The sequence below is a fragment of the Coenobita brevimanus genome, chromosome 114, assembly GCF_032717465.1.
Source record: "Coenobita brevimanus isolate Jiangsu-jjx chromosome 114, ASM3271746v2, whole genome shotgun sequence".
NCBI classification, from domain to species: domain Eukaryota; kingdom Metazoa; phylum Arthropoda; class Malacostraca; order Decapoda; family Coenobitidae; genus Coenobita; species Coenobita brevimanus.
The window spans coordinates 543,838-565,928 of NC_137067.1; the positions used below are offsets into that span (position 1 = coordinate 543,838).

The 22,091-nt window shown below is 43.3% G+C and overlaps 1 protein-coding gene across 1 annotated transcript; it reads right to left on the reverse strand.

The window, feature by feature from the left end:
* Positions 1 to 6,995: 6,995 nt before the first annotated feature.
* Positions 6,996 to 20,431, reverse strand: LOC145418406 (uncharacterized). Its single transcript, XM_080286811.1, has 6 exons — positions 19,631 to 20,431; positions 13,413 to 13,563; positions 13,011 to 13,123; positions 12,041 to 12,167; positions 10,478 to 10,677; positions 6,996 to 7,675 (listed from the first exon to the last, which is right to left on the reverse strand). Exons 1-6 carry the CDS (start codon positions 20,429 to 20,431, stop codon positions 7,529 to 7,531), a joined length of 1,539 nt encoding a protein of 512 aa, XP_080142937.1. The 3' UTR covers positions 6,996 to 7,528.
* Between the last annotated feature and the right edge of the window lie 1,660 nt (positions 20,432 to 22,091).

The window sequence follows — 22,091 nt, forward strand, 5'->3', positions numbered from 1 at the left end:
TTGTTGACGTTTCAGGAGAGCGGGACGCTTGGGGTGAGGGAGACGGGCGGCAGTACTGGCGAAGTATTATTGTTTGTTTGTGGTGTGTATATTACGTTGTGTGGCATTCAGGCAAGACCAGCTTGTTCAAGAGACATTCTAAATAACATGCTATATAAATAAGGGACTTTGCGAGGTGTATTGAACTTACAGCACAAGTTTCTATGTTAGTGTCTTCAAGGTAGCACTTCGTAAACGTTTTATTGTGTGAAGTGTTATTCTTAATTATGCAAACTGTGAGTATGTAAGGACATGTACAGTGGATAAGGAGATAAGATGTAATTAACCTGCTGCAAAGCGTAAGGTGTGACAAGCACTTCTTCGTGACTAGGACATGCGCAACAGTGTTGAATATGCGCTGTAATAAGTTGCCAGCAACTGATATTCAGAATTTACACTCCTCTGTGACTCTGTTGGTTTGCACTTTGCTACTAGGGTATACAAAACAGACAGATATACTGTACAGTAGTGTGTAGCTAATAATTTGCCAGCAGATTATATATTGTCATCACTGCACTGATTCTGTAGCCAGTACACTACTTCCTCGTTACTAGGATGGATGCAGTATACAGTGGGATTATTATGTGTGCGATGAGCTGCCTGCAAATTCCAGGCCTCCTCCGCTGTCTCTCTAAGCAAGCAGGTCTTTACTAGGACATATGCAATTCTACATCCTGACACCACATACATAAGGTCAGTTTCAGTGCTGTATACTCTCAGTTAGCTTAGCTTATTATTTACTTATTTATTTGTTTATGTTTTTGGACAACACCCTAATCAACCATAGCTATAGGGGACTCAACTTACTTCAGTCCCTCCCCACTCCACCCCACCCTCATCTCCCCCACCTCAGTAAAGAGAGGGAGGGAAAAGAAGGACTATCTTTTCATTATTCTGTGTAATAATACTGTAATACAAATTGCCTCCATGTCATCCTGTCCCCTGTCTTTTGGATGTCCTCCCTCCAACTCAAACCTCCCTCTCACACATATCTCCATCCCTCCATCTCACCCTTGGTCTCCCCCTCCACCTCACCCCTCCTCTGTATTATATCTCCTTGTTATTCTTAGCAAATTTTCTGTAAACATCACAAAAGCAGCTTCTAAGATATGAATTCGATAAAATGTAGTGTCTTTAGGAAAGGCTGTTATGATGACCTGTGTGTGACTCTTGTAAAGAAACACAAATACAGTATTCACAGGGAATTGTTTTCAGACATGGCTGTAGAAGAAAAGTTACTGGTACCGAGAATGATAGGCTCTGTAGGCTTATGTAGGTCTGATGATTTTCCCAGCATGAGTTGGATGCAGGGAGAACACAGTACAAAGTGTGGTGTCAGTAATGTAAATCCACCTTTGTAATGTCATTATTGTTGGTGCCATTTATCCAGGAGTTCCCATCCTTCTAGGAATGGCCAAACTTTCTCATATTGCACCACGAAGCTCCTTACATTATTCTTGCTATCCCCAATTTCACTGAATTTTGGGAAAGCCTTGACATCAAGCTCTTTCCAGAGCCAAACTAAATTGACTGGTGATTTTTAAAATTGTAAAAATATTAGTAGTTGTTGGAAACCCAGGTTCATCTGAACTTAAACCCTGTGGACTGCAGGTTAAAGTATTTGCCCATCTTATGCAGTTCACTGTCCTCCTTCAGGGGACATGGAGCGTATCTGGGTAGGTCCATCATCCACTCATGTCAGTATCACCACTTGAAGGCCTCTCTCCAGCACCAAGAAATTAGTGAAGGAATTACATATGTACCTATATATAGTACCAAAATTGTCAGCCCTTGACATGAACGTGTTTTTCTGCTGCATGAATACAGTATTGTGTTCAGTGTGCCAGTGTTTCTCATAGAGCATAAACACAGTTGGTGTCTGTGTGTCAAGGGACCCATAGCAACATGAACCTTCCTAGCGTGCCTGGTAGGTTTCATCACATCGCAGGCCGTGGTTCATGCTGCAGCGACAGCTCACGTTGTGTACTGTATATTTCCACATCACTATCTGCCTGTGTAAAACCAGACACCATGATCCCATAAGGGGTGACTGTTTGACTTTGACTTAGTTGTTTTGCAGGGAGATGCACTAACTTCACCAGCCCACTTGCTGACACATAGGGAGTATATATGGGTTGGTTATATGGTTACCACCCACGGTTGTAAATGGATTCCTGGTTTACAGGAAACCTTTATGCTTGTCACTGAATGGAAAGCCACCTGAAAAGGAAAGAAGAGTAACAGAAAGTGACAGGAAAGATGGGAGAAATAGGAAGAGAGGAGGGCAGACACAGAAAAAGAATGATAAAACATGAAGGAAGAAGTAGGCAGCACTACATCAAGTGAGTGGATGATGGTCACAACCACCACATCGAGCCCCATGCAAACAGTCGGGCTAAACCATTTGTACGTCTAACCCATACGTGTCTGTGTACATTGGGACAACATGGTGTGCGATGGGCACGTAGGTCTGGCTTATGTTATGCTGCTCAGGGGCAAATACAGTAACTGGTGTCAATGAAAAATAAAACAAGACTAAATAGGTTTCATTATAAATTATATAAATACAGTTCACCTTATGACATCGTGAGGGAGAAATGACAAACTGAACACACACACAAAAAAGGGGAAGGTAAATCAAATTGTATTATAAAAATCCAGTTCACCTTCGGGCATCCAGTGGGGAAAAAAAGAAAACCAAACACCTAACAAAAGTAAAAAATAAATACAAATATACAGCCAAAATAATGAAAAACTAACTGAAGAGAATGTGTAGACAATAGTTAATTACAAGCAGTCCCCAGTTTACCACCATTCAACTTAGGCATTTTTTCCTTTACGATCGTGTACTTTCAGTATTCAATAAATTACATGAGAGATTCAACACTTTATTGTAAAATAGGCTCTGTGTTAATGATTTTGCCCTACTGTAGGCTAATGTAAGCGTTCTAAGAACATATAAAATGCTTGGGAGGCTTGGCTAGGCTATGATGGTAAGGTGGCTGGGTGTATTAATTTTGACTGAAGAAAAATGTGACTAACAATTAGTTTCCCGAAATGTGATCCGATTGTAAGTTGAGGACCACCTGTATTTAAATATAATTTACCTCTGTACGTGAAGGTAAAAAACAAACAATGACAGACTGAACACTTAAACAGAAACAACTTAGTCTATTCACTTATCCATCCATCCAGCATCCAGTCCTGTGTTGCCCCAGGAGGAGCGTAGGAGCATGGGGGTAGGCAAGTTGGTCCTGAGATTATAAAAATACAATTTACCTTATGATGTAATGTGGGGAAAAAACCCAAATGAAAAATAGAACATGTAAAAAAAAAAAAAAAAAAAAAAAAAAAAAAAAAAAAAAAAAATCATTCATTCATCATGTAATCCAGTGCTGCCCCATAAGGAGCATTATTTTTTTTTTTCCAGTAATAAAAATACCCCCGTGAGGAGCATTTTTTTATATACACAAAAATAAAACCATGAAAAATTAACCAAAAAAAATAAGACTGTCCAATAGCCACTTATATAAATACAGTTCACCTTTTTTCATCATGGGAAAAAAAACAAAAAAAAAAACAGAACTTACATAAATGAAAATGGAATACTGACAAATCACCTGTATTCAATGTTTCAAAAATTTCTAAATACAGTACAGCCTACCATTATAATTCATGGCTTTTCAGTACAGTACATGAGTTTCTATAGCGCCAACCTGATGAAGATCCCATACCCTTTTACCTCAACTGACAGCCAGCACTGAAAGAGAGAGAGAGAGAGATTGCCTCTACATTTCCCCATCCTGTCGCTTTGCTACCCTCCAACTCACCCCCCCCCCTCTCTCTCAAACCTTCACTGCATCCCTTCATTTCATCCTTGGTTTCCCCCTCCACATCCTTCATATACACTCTTCTTGTCAGTCTTTCATGTATCTTTCCCCTCCATCTCATCCTGGGTTTCCCCCTGCACATCACTCTGATACACTCCAGTTAGTCTCTCGTTTACCTCCACTCCACCCATCCATCTCCTTGGTTTCTCATTCTCCCTCTCTAACTCACATACACTCTTCGTCTCTCATTCTCTGTCATATTAAAGCTGGTGATTTTACGAGTTTACTGCAATACAAACAACAATTAGTGCATAATATCACAAATAACAATAAGATATGTACATTCTCTCACTTTGTATCGAAATTATTTTATATACAGAATAACGTCCTTACATTATTATCTGTTTATTTTCATTTGACAGAGTTGAGCCACTTAACAGCTTAGTTGATGGCCAGGTGTAGTCAGACTGGAGGGTTAATTTGTGCCTAACAACTTTGCAGGCTTTGTTAATGGCTATGTGTTGTCTGTGTGGAGGTTCATGCGGCTACTAACCAAGGATACACATTACTAACTCATAACTAAGGTTAGTGATGGCTAAAAGTAGTCATTCTGGAGGGCTGGTTTACCTAGTAACCAAGAAGCCACATTCCTAACTTGTAAATGAGGCTCAATGACATTCATTCAAGTATAACTTCAATATTCAAGTTGTGAGAATGGCTCAGTTCTGTCAGGTGAAAACAATTCAGCTAGAGTTAACCCCATATTAGCAGATCCCACAAGGAAATGCCATTTCTTTAACACTCTTGTTCCATCCACCCCTTCACCACCAGGACACATTTTTCAGTCTTACTCATTCTGTGGATGTGTTAGAATTTGAAGAAATACCCAGTACTTTGAAACTGTTTGACCAAGTGGAGGGGACAAAGAGAGACACTGTCAGACATTAAGTATGATGCTTCTTGAGGAATGTTTTTTGATGTATTGAATGGAGCCAGGATTCTAGAGGCATGAATGGTGAGTAAGAAGTGTAGCTTATTCAAGTGGGCAAACTCTGACTAGTATATATCTCATTCTATTAATTTTTTTTCTGTCTCTCTGGACCCTACCTCACTGTACCGAGGGGTGGGAAAAGAGGCCTGGATGATGAAGATAAAAATTGTAACTGCCAATCCCAATCTGTCCCTTATGGAGCATAAGGGCCTGAGGCTAGACTACTTTACTCCAGAACATTTAAGGTTTGGGACCAAACTATGCCCCTGGTGGCAGTGAAATGACAGAACCTCCACCCACATTTGGTACTTGACCCATAGCTTGTAGGCCACCAGAGTGCTACCAACTGCACTACCAGGGACCTCTTATAGTGAAGGGGTGACAGAGTGTTAAAGAGAAGCCCATGGAACTCTAATCCTAATATCCAAAGCTTTGATATTTTTAACATAAGAGTTTAAGCCTGACACTGATGATGTAAAGTACAGTACAGCGTCCATATACGACACTCCATTACTGCTCTGCCAGGCAATTTCTCGTGTTGCTGGGACAACTCAGTGTTATCAGTACCTACCCTGCATCATTAATTCATTCTCTACTCTCAGCACCATACCCACACCAGCAGACTAGGCTTTCCCTGCAACACAGAAGATACTGCCACAGGAGTTTCTAATGGAGGGTTGTTTACAGACCACCCTGTATTATTCACTGTTCTTGCTACCTCCAGATTATTATAATAAAATATATATATCTATGTTTTAACCTTATGAGACTTTTCATAATGGAGGGGTTACATAAAGCCTTCCTTCATTCATCCATTCTTATAATAAACTATCATTGTACTTATCCTATCTATGGCCACAAACAGACCCTCCGCCATTTGACTGCCCTCCTTCCAGCTCACACACCCTTCTTCCATATCTCTCTCCACTCCATTCCTCCATCTCATCCTTGGGCTCCCCCCACCTCCACACTCACGTACACTCTCCCAGTCAGTCTCTCGTGGAGGCAGCAAGAATAAAATGAAATAAACACCACCATATTGTAGGGGTTCTGTTAAGGCATTCAGCATTAAAAGATGGTTTCACAAAAAAAAATAAAAAAGAAAAAAAAAATAGGAGAAAAATGCACTCAGCATCTGGCAGTTTTGAATAGCAACCAAGGAGACTCATTCCTAGTTACCATACCTTTATTATATTGTGTGTACTCTAACTTGACAGTGACTACCCCCTTTCAGTTCAGTTGATGGCAAGGTGTAGTCAGATTGAAGAGTAATTTGAACAGTTACCAACTATGGGTGACTACACTGAGGGACAAGCCAAATGGTTTCCTGTACACCAGAAAACCATTTACTATGCTGGGTGGTAACCATATAACCAAATTATTGCACCTGGTGGTTTAGTGGGTAAGTAAGGCACTCCAATCAGGTTAAGCCTGTGTAGGTTTGTATCCAAGGGGTGGTTGGTTTATTGCACACATAACGCCACTCACGGATGAGTGAGGCTGGTCACTCTCAGCTTAAATGTCAGGACCAACTTGCCTAGCCCCGGGCTCCTATGCTTCTCATGGGGCAACACAGGATTGGGTGATGGATGGATGGATGGACCCAGGAAAGTCAGTCCTGTACACCTTTGTTATTACAGTGCATTTCCTTGAACATGACAAGCATCTCTAAACCATTTCAGCTTAGTTAATGTTTGGGTGGATTCAGACTGAAGGGTAAATTTCTATAGTAACCAAGAAGACTCATTCCTATTTCCTAAAGCTCATCAAATTCCAAGCATACACAATTACAGTAGAGCACTTTTTTTTTTTTTTTAATGCAGGGAGGACGGAGCCAAAGGCTATAAGCCCTCAAAATTGTTCCTACAATAAAAAAATAAATACGTAATCGAGTAAAATTCAAGGTCCACTTACTTCCAGATGCCAGGATATATTGTGTAAGACTGGAGGTCATAGGCAGAGGGAAATACTGAGGAGGAAGATTCCCCCCACCCCCCCATGCAAAGAAGGAGGCATAGGCTAGACGACCACAAAATTGTTCCCTCCGATTAAAATAAATAGGTACACGAGTAAAATTCTAAGTCCACCTATTTCCAGATGCCAGGGTACATTATGTAAGAATGGAGGTCATAGGCATAAAGAAATATAGAGTACGGTAAGGAAGACAGTCCAGAGTTGACCTGTTGCAGGCATGAAGGACTGGAAGTAACTGGTTAACTCTTGCAGTAGAGAGTTGGACAGAAAAGGGGTGAGAGGTTGCTGCCACAACTGGATATATAGTAGTACACTTCGTAAGCTTTCAACTGCGCATTTCTGTCTATCAGTTATTGCCAGTCACCATAATCTCATAAGAGGTGGCCACAAACAAACTGTCTCCATGTTGCCCTAACCTCTACTATTTGGCTGCCTTCCTTCCAACTCACACTACCCCCTCTCATATATCTCCCTAATCCATCCCTCCATCTCATCCTTGGTCTCCCCCTCCCTCTATCATTAGAACCATTGGTGCAAGACAATCTTCTAATGCTAAATGCCTCAAACCACCACCAAAACATCTCTTTGAAAAGTTTACATGTGGAGGGAAGGTTGTCTACACACGCACACACACACAATACGTTCAACAGATAACGTACAAAATCTCATTCCCATTTGTTCAGCATACAAAAATCTAGTTTCCAGGTAGGGGTGGATTTGTTAGTCTGGTCTGCAGTATTCGAACTTGCTTGTATATCTTGAGGGCCGGTCCGAGCTTGAGGTTTAGGCCCATTAGGACATCAGCTCGAGTCAGCATGAGTAGGGCGGTGCCATCAATGTCCTGCGGAGGAAGAGGGATGTGTTAAGTATCATCAGCAGCATTAGCACCAGTTGGTGGTGGTGAAAGGCAAGGGTCAAATTAAATGGAGACATAGAAGAAGGGAAGGACAGGAGGAAGTAGTTCATACAAGGTGGGTAGAAAGGTTGCAAGAGGATGGAAAAAAGTAAGAGCAAAGTGGAGGTGCAATTGGGTAAATATAATTTGGTGCAGATGGGGGAGGTGGAAGGTGTGTGCAAGATATTCACAGAAGAAATCTGTACAGCATGAGAGGTGTGTGGGGTGAAAAGAAGATGAAAGAGGGTGCAAGGAACAGCATGGTGGAATGAAGAGGTGAGACAGGCTGTGGCACAAAAAAAGAAGGCATATAATGAGTGGATGAGAACCAGGGGCGTGGAGGAAGTTGAGTGATGGAAGAGAGGGTTATATGTAGAAAGGAAGAAAGAGGTGAAAAGATCAATAAAGATAGAATAAGAAGAGAGTGGATGTGGAATTTGGAAGGAATTTGAGTGTACAGTGGAGGGACTGTGAGAAAATGTTCTGGAAAGAGGTAATGAGAGTTGGACAGGGTGATAAAGAAGTTAGTCAGGAAGTGAAAGATAAATGTGGTAGATTGTTAGAGGAGAAGGGAGAAAAAGTGAGTGGATGGAGAGAACACTTCAAGGAACTGTTGAACATAGAGAGTGGAAGTAATGCGAGTATAAATGGCTGGGGAATGGCAGAGTGGAAAAAGGCAGTGATTGAACCCCTATACAAAAATAAAGGTGAGCAAAGTGAGTGCAAGAATTATCGTGGCATAAGTTTACTGAATGTGATGGGGAAGGTATATGGATGAATTATTACTGAGAAAATATGAGAGATATCAGAAGTCCTAGTGTGATGAACAGGGTGGCTTTAGGAGTGACAGAGGATGTGTTGATCAAATATTTGAAGTAAGACAGATAGTGGAGAAGGCTTGTGAGATGGACTATAAGGTGTTTATGGCATTCACGGATCTAGAAGACAATGGAGACAGAGAAGGATTGTGGAAGGTTCTGCACATGTACAGTGTATATGGGATGCTGCTAGGTGCCGTCAAGAATTTTTATGATGGTGTTGATGCATGTGTAAAAGTAAACAGGCATTCAAGTGAATGGTTCACGATCAGTATGGACATGCAACAAGGTTGTGTGATGTCACCATGGTTGTTCAGTATATATATGGATGGGGTAATGAGAGAAATAAACACAGAAGTAATGGAGAGAGGGATGGTGTTGGTAATGAATGGTGATGGAGGCAATATCTCAAATCTGTTGTATGTTGATGATGTAGCAGCCTACTACTTGCAAATACTAGACAAGAACATGGTAGACTAGCGCAGAGTTTTGCTAATGTCCGTGAGCATTGTGCCTTGAGAGTAAATGTAGAAAAGAGTAAAGTTATGGTTACTGAGAAAGAAGGTGCATCCCAGTGTGATGTTACAGTGAATGGAGAAAGACTGGAATAGGTAAGAGAGTTCAAATACCTGGATACCGTGATAGAAAAAAAAAGAAAACAAAAATGAAAATGTGCATAAGAAGTGGAAATTAAATGACACAAGGAAGGAAAGTAGCAGGTGCTATGAAGGCCTTGATAAGAAACAGAAGTTTGAGTGTTGCAGCTGTACAAGGCTTACATGAAGGAGTGTTAATGTCAACTTTAACGTATGGATGTGAGACTATGGTGTGGCATGAAAATGAAAAGTCAGGAGTGAAAGCAATGGAGATGGAACTGCTGAGGAATGTATGTGGAGTACAGAGAGTGGATAGGATATGAAATAATGTGATTCATGAAAGATGTGGAGTGAGGAAGTCTGTGGACACCAGAACCAAAGAGAGTGTACTGAGATGGTATGGTCATGTGGAAAGAATGGATAACAACAGAGTGGTGAAAAAGGTACATCTGAGCAAATTTGAAGGAGGGAGGAGGTGCAATAGGCCAAGGAGAAGGTGGAGGGATATGGTGGATGAGTGTGTGAGCTGAGAGGTATGGAAGTCGGTGAGGCTAGGGGACAGACAAGAGATCGAGCTGGCTGGATGAATGTTGTAAGAAGTGCATGATTAGGGATCTGGCACCCCTTTTTAACGTGACAGCATCCGGACTGACTTTATTGGATACGTTTATATAAAGCTACAGAATGTGGTGAATGTTTTAGGCGTATTGGATACGGCCAGGATTCCAGGGGGCTTGAATGATGAGTGAATGGAAGCTTGGCCTACTGAATTGGACAGACTTGGGCTGTGTTGATGTTGCTACCCCTCACCCTGTCCTAGGGTGGGAAAGGAGGTCCAAATGATGATGATGATGAAACTAACCAAAGTTTCATTCCCCATTCAAACCTTCAGAATTCTGACTTCACCCCACAAAGCACAAACATCCACACTTAGATGCTTCATACCATCTTGACTCCACTCCACAGGCATACACATCCACAATTCCATGTTTCATACCACCCATCAGCTTGACTCATTCCTATAAGTACAGCCCATAGAATGACAGAGTTTCATGTAAACTTAGTACAGCATCCTCTCTTTTATGACTGGGATACCTTTTTGAAAATGGGTCATTTAATGATTGACTGTAATAAATTTAGTGTTCACAGCTATTGCATATGCAAGAAAAATTATCATCTAACAAGAAATCAGGCATCACAGTGGTTGTGTTAGTGGAAAATCACTTATAAAGCAAAAAAGGAACCTAGAAGCTTATTACCTGTATACCAAGTGATTGAACGAAAGTGTACTGTATTCAGTTTGGGGCAGAGGCCCCGTTCCGTCATGCACTCACCTGCTCTTTAAACACCTCCGACACCATCTTAAACCCTTTCTCATCAAAATACTCCATGATCTGATCCACAGTCCAGTGAGTGACATTTGGAACTTTGGGGTCATATATGTTGTTGTCCCAGGACCCACTTGACCCTCGGCTTTCATCATCAGGTACAGGAGAGTCTCTTGGGGTTGGCAGTCCCGGTAGGCAGTCATATGCTGAAAAGGTGAATGATTTTTAGTACCAGTTTTTTCTTCATGCATAATGTCAGAGACTTGAAACTTGCAAAACTGCTCTTCTACAGAAAACAAAATAAATGGAGACCCAGAATCAAGATTGAGTCATTTCAGGATATCTGAGCCAGAATGGTGGCCAGGGTAGCTCTAGGCACCCCAGTGGCCATCCTAAAATTCTGGAGGAATAGTTCCATACCCACCTTCAACATTTCTCCTTGGACTACCCCATTACAAAAAGTCTAGCTATTCCCCTGGCCTAGATACACTGCATTTAGAACACTGAAGGTCATTGGCAGAGGGATATACAGACTTGAGGAGGAGAGTTTCAGTGGGTTAACTCTGACATTAATGAACTGGACAAAAATGCCCCCCCCCCCCACACACACACAGGCTTAGATGTTTACACATGACCTGGCTATATGATCAGTGCCTTCAAAAACCATACATAAACACCCACCCACACCCACAAATGATGTCATGCTTCCCGTACTGAGGCTGGCCATGATCCGGCTGTTTTTGTATGAACTGGAGGCTAAACCAAGTGCCAAAACCAGCTAATTACTTTCCAAAAATTGCTGGAAGCTGTTGGTGAAAAACAAAAAACAAAATGAGATGTGTGATATAGGGAGTAGGCTGTACCACAAGACAATCAAGGTGGTACTCTCAAGGGGAATGGGAATGCTGGTGACAGGGACAGCTGGAGCTCCTGTTTCACTAGCCACCAGACTATCCGACCATCTCCCTTGTGACACCAACATGGAGAGTAGACCAGCATACTCTCCCAAACACTTTTCTCTAATTATACACTACCCTACATGCGCTTTATACATCACACAACATGCCCCACTACGTTACAAAGGTTGACGCCAGCAAGGGCATGTGGCCAGAAAACTTTGCCCCCACTACCTAGTGGCAGACCTATTGAGGGGTGTGACGCAGGCTCCGCCAGCCTAGTTTTGGGGGCCGGGGTGGGATGGGGCTCGGATCTGTGCTAGAGGATACAGGGCATTGCCACGCCCAGGCTGCCGATTCTGTCCAATAGAGAAGGGCCCGAACCCGGGAGTAGCATCCCAGGAGGCTGCCCAACCAGTAATAGGGTGGAGTGTATTTTTTTACTTTTTTATCCTTTAATTTTGTTTATTTAAAAAAAAAAAAAAAAAAAAACATTGAATTTGGTGAACATTTATTGGTAGCTCAACAACACTGATGTTCTGAATGCATCTAACAATTGTTTCGCATACAGCATTCGTGAATATAACGAACCGTATCACTGTACATATGTGAACTACAGTTGGCAGTCAGATTACTGTATCATGTAAAACATGAACAGTTCAAGAATACTCACGACTCTGTGAAGACTGGGGAGAACACGCAAAACAAATCCACGATCCCTGAGGTTGTTCATTGAGGGGCGGCTGGTGGCAGGTGAGGTGATAGGCTCGGTCGCATTCATCACAGAAGATCAACGTACCCTGGAAAAACACCTTCTGTTAACATCATGCTTTTTACAAAAATATTTTGTTGCTTAACTTACAATTATCACTCATGAGCCACACTTTGTTTTGCTGCATTTATAAAGGCTCCAGCATGCATGCATGGGTTGGACTTGTCATCTGATGACAGCTCTTCATGAAGCACCATCTCTAGCAGCCTCTCTGTTCACTCCCTTATCCCTGAGGTCACACTGTATGACCTCGTCTCAGGTCTTTTTCGATCTGCCTCTCGTAACTCCACCCTCCGCGTTCTCACCTCACACCCTCACACCCAGTTGTCATCCTCCATCATCTCCACATACCCAAACCATCTCAACCTACGGTACCCCTTCTCATTACAGTACATCACTATTACACTCAAGTCCCATCCCTCCTCTCAGTTCTTCATTTCCAATCTTTCCATCTTGAAAATTGGGTTGTAACAATAAATTAATACTAGAATATGATGCTAGTTAAAAACAAGTACCATGGAAAGGATGGTAAACTGTAGTACTGTGTTATTCTCCCACTGAGCTGTGTGTGGAAAGGGATGAAAATCTCTGCCTGGTTAGTGAGTGTAGGACATATACTCTCAGTGTTAAGGTCCATGTTGCATACTGCAGTTTGCAATCCATACATGTTTAGGCCACACACTCATTCACTAGCCATTCAAGCCTCTGGAATCCTGACTCCATCTCATACAGTCATTATCATCATCCATACTGGCAGGGTACAGATGGCAAGAAAAACCTGACAAGAGAAACTTCCCAAATTAAATGGGCCAAGCACTCATTTACTCACCCTTCACGCCCCCGAAATCCTGAATCTGTACTGTATACTCACAATATTATGGTCCATGTTGCATATTGCACAATGTTTGCAGTCCATACAAGTCCATGGTCCTAACCGACTGCGCACGGCCAACTCTGCACTGTACCCTAGACAGCTGGGATGGGCTGTGAGCAAAACACAAATATTTTAGCTAGGTATAACAGTTTTTATTCTACGGGTGTGTCTTATATTACAATACAATACTGGTCTGTAGTGCATTTAACCTGATAGATCCCTAACCCCTTTCAGCTCTGCTGATGACCACTTGTAGGGCGTTAGGCAGTTCTGTCCCTGACTTTACAGGTATATACTCATCACTATAAAGTGTCCAAACACTATGCATTTTGAAACATTTGACCGAGACATCTGACAATAGAGAGATAGACTGACAGACAGACAGGCTACGTAACACACCTCTTGCTGTGCAGCGATGACAAACGAGCAGGTCCTCTTGTGCCGTGCTCTGACTAACACTCTGGAAGCAAACATCACAGCGATACACTGTCCTCTTGCGCCCTGCTGCACCCAACCCACCCTCACTTGGATCAAACACTTTCTTGGTTTTCTGAAAGGAAGATGGAGAAATGATACTAAAAACAGCAGAGAGAGGACAGCGTGACAGCAAAGGACAGGGTGACAGCAGAGAGAGGGCAGCATGATAGCAGAAGACACGGTGATGTGGAGGCAGAAATAATACCAAAAGAGAAGAGTCAGGGCAGCCAGATAGCAGCAGACAGGGTGACACGGAAGCAGAAAATTCTATCAATCTATCTAGTACCAGACGCCATAATTCCGCAAGGAATATGGCCGCAAACAAATCGCCTTCATGTCGCCCTGTCCCCCGCCATTTCACAGCCCTGCGCACAGCTCACACCCCTGTCACTCACATACCTCTCCACCCCATCCTTCCATCTCATCCTCAGCCTCCCCCTCCCTCTACCTCACTCACATATACTCCCCTGCTCAGTCTCTCAATCTCCATCCTCTCCACATGGCCAAACCACTTCACTGTGTTTCTCCTAACGCATCCCATCACATCCACATCACAATGCTCCTTCACTTCCTCATTTGTCAGTCAAATTAATGGTACTAAAAACCATAGAGAGGGCAGCCAGGCAGCAGAAGATGGTGACATGGGTGCAATCTGTTATAGGCTACCTTGTATGGAGTTGAAGTGGCTGACTATAGATAAATCCATCATCATCCATCATCCAATCCTATGTTGCCCCATGAGAAGCGTAGAGGTACATACAGTAAATAAAGTAGACAGACATAGGTAGACATGTATGGGGTTAAAGTGGCTGACTGACTATAGATACGCAGACAGACATAAGTGGACATATATATACACTCAGACCTCGATTTAAGGGACTAAATGGGGAATCAACTTGTCCCTTACTTGAAAATGTCCATTGTTTTACCACAATCTTATGAAATGCAATGAATGTTTCACTTATATATTTATATGACTATGAATATTATTTTACGGGTACTGTATAAAGAAACATATTAATGTGTATAACCTAGAAATTATGTATCATTTTTGAATGGTCTTGTCTGTTTGTGAGGTAATGGAGTCCCTTAAATCCCTTCAATGGAGGTCCCTTAAATTGAGGTTTGAGTGTACATACTGTACAGAATATATATCGATTGGTCAACAAAGACTTTCGGGTTCAGATCAGAGGAATGGTTCGGGTATACTGCGAGATTAACTCTATGGAAACAAAAAATCACAACAACAGCTACACATTTACATTTTCTATACCGTCAACTAGGGTGAATTTAGATGCTTTTTAAGAGAGAGAGAGAGAGAGACCCCACCATCACATTCTCTCTCTCTCTCTCTCTCCACACACACACACACACACACACACACACACACATTGCTAATGCATGACTAAACTTTAACTTTCATCAGCAAAATATTTTCACAATAGCAATGGAATTTCTGCCTGAGAGAGAGACAGAGAGAGAAAGAGAGAGAGAGAGATGCAACCCGATCCACTCCTTACCTTTCACCTAATCCTTATACCAACACTCCACTCTCCCTTCCTGCTATAATAACTTTTCATCTGACAGAACTGGATCATAGTATACACTTGTGGTTGGATGCTTTACCCTTATAGCCCAGTTGATGACCAGGTGTAGTCAGACTGAAGTTAATTTGACTAGTAACCAAGAAGACTCATATCTACCTCATAACTTTACCCTATTGCAACTCTCTCTCTCTCTCATTTGCGAATGAGGGGAACAATGCCAGCCAATTTACACAAGATAATAGGTGTGTGTGTGTGTGTGTGTGTGTGTGTGTGTGTGTGTGTGTGTGTGTGTGTGTGTGTATGTTCTTACCTAATTGTATCTTTACAGGAATGAGTCAAGCTCATATAGTCCCGATCTAAGACCATAGGCTGTTATCGCACACACGCTTACATTTGTCCCCTTGTTTTGGGACAGTAACTATTTCATTCGGTAGTGCATTCCATTGATCAATTGCTCTGTTTGGGAAACTGAATTTCCTTACGTCTTTATCACCTCTCTTCTTATGCGTGCGTGTGTGTGTGTGTGTGTGTGTGTGTGTGTGTGATGCCAACTACTGTACAATACAGACACAACCCCAATGAAGCCGTACACTGGCCAGGCTGTCTACACACACACCGGTAGTTACATCCGGTGACGACCTGTAATATGTGCTTGGAAAAAAAAAAAAAAAAAAGATGTGGGTGTGAGTTCATCCGGAAGCCGAGCAAGTTAGACTGACAGATACAGACAGACAGATAAGTAGGCGCGGTAGATGGATTATGAAAATACCGATAATACTGCAGTAGAGGCGATGTGAGTGTTTGCGTGTGGGTGTGGGGGGGAGGGATGAGGAAACAAGACATAGGTGGGTAGGTAGATGGATACATAAATGGTAAATTACGAATCCAGAATAAGTTCGGCAGTGAGCGAAGGACTCTGTGGGTATGTGTGTTGATGCGGAAGCCGGCGCGCTCCTCATGAAAGCTGTGTTGCAACTCTGACCACCCCGCCATGCATGTACCTCTCCACGCCACCAGCTCACCTCACCACAGCACCACCACCTCACCTCACCACACATCACACCCCACCGCACATCATACCCCATCTCACCACACCACACATCATAATCCACCTCACCACATCACACCCCACCTCACCTCACCAGACGACACATCACGCCACTAAAGCATACCGCACCTCTTAGATGTTACTAATGCAGTGTCAATATTAAAATTATTGAAACAGCCTAAGATGGAATGTACAACAGGGAAAGTAAATCCCTCAGGAAGATGTACTACGAAGCTTCCGATGCCTTATCACAGACGATTGTATTCAGCTTAATGTGTCATAGGAGCTTGATAGATAGTAGTTACTATACTGTAGTCCCCCCAGCAATCGTTACTATACTGTCCCCCCAGCAATCGTTACTATACTGTCCCCCCAGCAATCGTTACTATATTGTCCCCCCGCAATCGTTACTATACTGTCCTCCCAGCAATCGTTACTATACTGTCCTCCCAGCAATCGTTACTATACTGTCCTCCCAGCAATCGTTACTATACTGTCCCCCCAGCAATCGTTACTATACTATACTGTCCTCCCAGCAATCGTTGCTCATTGATTTTCAACCCTCTCATAATAGGGCCACCTCTCGCCTTGTCTTCCAATCAACCCAGACGATTGTACTGCCCTGAATGGGTCATAGGAGCTTAAGTTCAGTGTAGCTCAGTCTCCCACACTGGCCATGTCCTGGCAACAATCATTATTCACTTACTGATCCTCCCACCAGCTGACCTAACGCGCCAAACCATCTGCCTATGTCCATAGCCATCACACTCAGAATTTTTCGGGTATAAGTGATAAGCACACTATTATATATGGACAATTAGGAAATATTAAGGATCGGAGAGAGGGAGGGGGAGATCGAGGATGAGATGGAATGGAGGTACCGGTATGAAGGGTACGAGTTGGGAGGAGGGCAGCGTAATGGCATAGGACAAGGCGACATGGAGGGGATTTGTTTGTGGCCACTCCTTACGGGATGAAGGCTTCTGGCTGTAGACAGACAAAACTCATACCCGTACAACAAACCACACGATCATTTGTAGTGAGAATATATTGTTTATGTACACTAGTAACCTGCAACTTTGTGAACTAGGTAAACTGAGGTGTTACACAAACACACACACACACGACGCACTTCTTAAGTAGATCAGTGACGCAGTGTCCTCTCCCTCGTGTTGTATCTTTGGCGACTTATTCTCCGACTTTACACATTACACATACATTCATAACCTTTGCATTATGTTTATTACATACAGTATAGAGACACGAGACGCTTTTCTTCTCAAGCAGATCTGTGGCGATGTCCTCTCTCCCTCCCTCTCTCATCGCTGGCAAAGCATTCTCAACATTTACATATTACATCATAGTATTCTCTTGACCAAATCGTTTCAGTCGTGTTTTCACTTCGTCACTAGCACCACATTCTACTGTTAATCTATTGTTACAACTGCAATCATATATAGAGATGGCAATTGTAGGCCACGTGGACATAAGTAATACTGAGAGACAGGGGGGAAGGTGTAAGGAACCCGAGTATTAATGTATGGAAACCCGAGTGTTAATGGGGTACTGTGAGAGAGAGAGAGAGAGAACATGGAACCTGAGACTGTTAACACGAATGAGGTATCTGCGGGTGGTAAGAGTGAAAACATGGAGTCTGAGGCTATGTGAGGTAGTGGTGGTGTATGCGGACGCAAAGGTAGTGATGCGCTGAGGTTGGCAGCACTGTTGGCGTGGCGGGTGGATATTCTCGAATCCCGACACAGGCTGGCTGGCTGTGACCGCTACCTCCCCCCCCCCAACGCGCACACACGCACACACACACACTTGAACCACACGTACACACGAACGCTAACTTGCATGAAACATACATTCACGAACTAATCTGCACCATTCAAACACCTTGCACCACATACTTGTACACGAACGCTTATTTTTCCCTCCCTCCCCCCCCTCTCTCTCAAATAGTTTGTCTCTTGTCAACTGCAACTTCCAAACACATTTCACCACTAATCTGTAAATCCCCTTGAATGCTACACTGATAAATTAGAATTATGATGCTAGTCACGAACTCCTGTGGGAGGGATGTAGCGTCATAGCAGTCTTTTTCTGCCACTTAAGTGAAATAAGCGACAAAACGACGAAAATCTGAACCAAGGTGCAAAAAGAACTACCGTGGCCATTTTCACCTGCCCAGGCGATGGTATTATCAAGGACTTTTTAAAAACACAGGCTGCCCGTACCTGTAGCACACCACTCTTTTTTTCTCTCCTCATCCTACTCCCTCCCTCTTTTTCTCAGAGTGTCCCCTTCCATCTTCCCCCTCTCTCTTATCTACCCACCTTTCTCTTCATTCCTTCACTACCTCCCACCTCTTCTCGCTCCTGTGGCTTCCTCTCTACCTGCCTGATTGCTCCCTTCCCCCCACCCCCTCTGTCATCAGAAAAATCCCTAACCACATTTAGCTCAGTTGATGGCCAAGTATTGTCAGTTTGGAGGGTCATTTCAGTAGTAACCATGGAGACTGGCTTATCGAATTTCATGGAACCACGACTAAATATTCGAGCTATTAATGGCCCAGTTCCATCACCTGAAGACCTATCATAGTTCGTTCACCATCACTCATCCTTGTGCAGTCCATTCCCCCGAACTCCGTGGCTGGATAAGTTGGTATCACGACCCTACAGCCTTCTCCAAGCACATCTTCATGACTAGCACCATATTCTCTTTATTTTGGATAGCATTCAAGATGAAGATGGCAATTTTGTGCCTAGTTAAAGTGTGTGCGTGTGTGTGTGTGTAACATCCCGTCTCGTTTCTCAGCGCCAGTTTGATCAGATATCTTGATCGCATTCAGGATGGATATGACGCTCCTACTTAAACTTATACCTAGCAGCTGATGGTTTTATTATTTCAGTACTTCGTGAGTAGCATCATATTCTAGTATTAATTTCTTGTCGAAAAGGTAGACTTGCAGCATGGAATAAGGTGTTAATCATACGGCTATTTATATGAGTGACGTTTCTGTGCCCGTGAAACCTGTTGATTTCTTACGTATTCACAGACGTACGACAGTTTCAATGTCCAAAGTAATATTTTTTCGAAAGATGGACAAGGGGGGAAAAAAAGCATTGTCGCGCGAGCGCGGAGAAAATCCCTTTATCAAGTTTTACAATAGGTACGCATGGATATTATTGCAGGTTACTTAGTGAATTTTAGTAGTGGAAACGTTTCTAAACCCTCAGACTTCACGAGGCTTCTGTGCAGTAAAATCCTGCGCCTTAGACTTCAGGAGGTTTCAGTGGAGTGGTCAGGCTTTGGCACTGGCCAGCGGTGTGTGTCGTAGGCCGCTGTAAAATGGTGAGACTGGCCAGTAAAACACGAAAGTTCTGTTCATTTTCGTGTTATGTGCGCCTCTTGTACTGATACCAAGGCGATTGTAAAAAATCCACGATTCTATTCCTGCGTAAAGCTCTCCTCCGATTCATACCTAGGCGATTGTAACATCCCTAAGTGACATTCAGACCCCATGTGATTGTGCTAAATACCTTATTCCTGCGTGAAGGAGCTCTTCCTCTAGCAGATGGAGGGATGGCAAAGCTTCGAAGGGGTGGCCTGCCTCGCCTCCCACGCCTCACACTGCTCAGTCCTCGCTGCCTCAGTCCACCCTCCCTGGCAGACTGCAGCAGCTGTTCGTTGGCTGCTTCTTCTTTAATCTCGCCTATTTTCACCACTTCCTTTGTCTCCAGCTCCTCCTCCTCCTCCCCCTCCAGCACCTCAACGTCAATGTCTTCCCCATACTCCTCCTCCAGCGTCGGGGAGGGTGGGGAAGGAGGGGGAGCCGGGGCGTCTGCCGGCACGACATAGGTTATGAGAGTAGCAGTTCTATGAGTTGTCTCCACGCGTAGTAGGGTCCCAGCGCGAATTTCACGATGTAACAGCACTTCTAACTTATCCACTAGTCTATGCTGACCGCATGCCACTAACTTCTCCTCTATTTGCTCCTTACTAGCGCCTCCAGGGCCACATGACTCCACGGCCATACGCAAAGCCCTACATGTTGCCTCACTGTTCATCACATTAACTTTGGTCCTAGTGGGTCGCCGCCTAACCAAGTCTGCTTTGGACCATGACGCGGCCACGCGGTACGAAGTGGCGCCCTTATATTCCACTCTGAGCACGTCCTCGCTCTCCACAAGTTCGTCCAACACCGCCTCCGTTGTCGCCTCCGATAGTAGGTGCTCACGCCGGACATACCATGCGATTTTGCGAGCGCTGGGCCTCACTCGCCGGGACCTGAGCACTCGTATGGCGTCTATAATAATCTCCCTTTCCTTGTTGGTCACCATAATGACAGAAGTGGGATTTTCACTACCTCGGAAGAATACCGCACGACCAACAACGCGCCGTGAATCGCTACTGCTCAGGGCCAGCCGGCGAGCGACAACTCCTCGCTGTCTAGTGTTGCCAAATCCACAGCCACAAATGCCACTAAACTCCCTCCCCAAACCGCTAAGTACAAGTATCCTCAGGAAATCGGTTGAAAATTGCCAATACCTCCAATCATATTGCATGACGTGGGCCTATAAACACGGGGATATCGAGAAATCCATGTAGAATTCTGAGATATAGTTAGATTTCTTGCCGTTAAACGTTTAAAGTTACCGCTAAATATTCGTTTATATGATTATAAATATAGGTCTAGCAAGAAAGTGCTAAATTGACAACCCTATCTCCCACCCCAGCTGATCTCCCGCCATATTGAGTTGCCGTTGCAGCACTTTTGCCATCACGCCAATATATATATATATATATATATATATATATATATATATATATATAGATAGATAGATAGGTAGATATAGATATAGATATATATGCATACGGTGTATATATATATAAAATTCCCATCTGTCTGCAGTTTCCTCTCTAATCTGGCTATATTCTAGAAATTTTTGTTAATATTTAGCTTCTTCATTCTTCAACTGCATGTGGGGTTTGATAAAGGTGGCGATATTCAAGCTCCTATTGTAATAGGCAACCATACCGCCACAGCCGCACCCATAACGCATGCGCTCTAACACTACCGCACCCAGACATATAACATTCTCCTTATTTTCCCCGTTTTCCTTAATTTTTTCCTAATAACCGCCCTCCTCCGTATAAGAAAATTATTTTGCCAACACGATCCCTTATTCAGGTTCTCCAGTGAGGCTATTAGTGTATCTAAAAAGGCGTAATCAAGTTCCCGAGATCGTCATCGTACACCCTAGCAGCCTCCCTTCTCCCTTATATTTCCTTTCTGACAACCCAGTCTCATATTATTATACCCTTTTCCTCATTTCGTAGCGTAATAAGTTAATGGAACACGCTTTCAAGGAACATGGAAAGGCCAGAAGAAAAGTGAGAAAAACATGCTCAGATTTACTGGCCCCCAAACAGAGCGTTCTCCTTATTTTCCCCATTCCCCAATATTTTTTCTTATAACTAATCTCGTATATATTTAAAAGATACATCCACCCATTCGAATACTAAATTAGGTAATGAAATGCGCTCCAAAAGTCCATGGAAGAGGCAAAATGAAGTTTCGAAAATAACAAATCATCGTACACCCCGTCATACCACAACCACCTCCGCAGCGCCGCGCCACCTCCACACTGGCTGACACAAGCCACTCTTTCGTTTAAAGCAACAAAAAATTCGCGAGACTGGTATGATATTTACACGGCTCTCTCCTATTATTTCTTCATGCCATAACCACTCACAAATGTAAATGGGTATGGATAATTGCATGAGATAAACAGTTCCATCTATGGACGCTTTTGTTCTGGCCAAGGTCGCATCGGACGCTCGTTGGCCTTGCATTTATAAAAGCTCTGGTTAGGACGCACCGCCGGGAGTGACGGCCATGCATAGGTTCAGGCCCCTTGAGGCATAGTGGGGAAATTTTCATCTGAAGGAACAGGCCACTTCTTACACCGTGAATTCTAAATTGTGGTTGCATGAAAC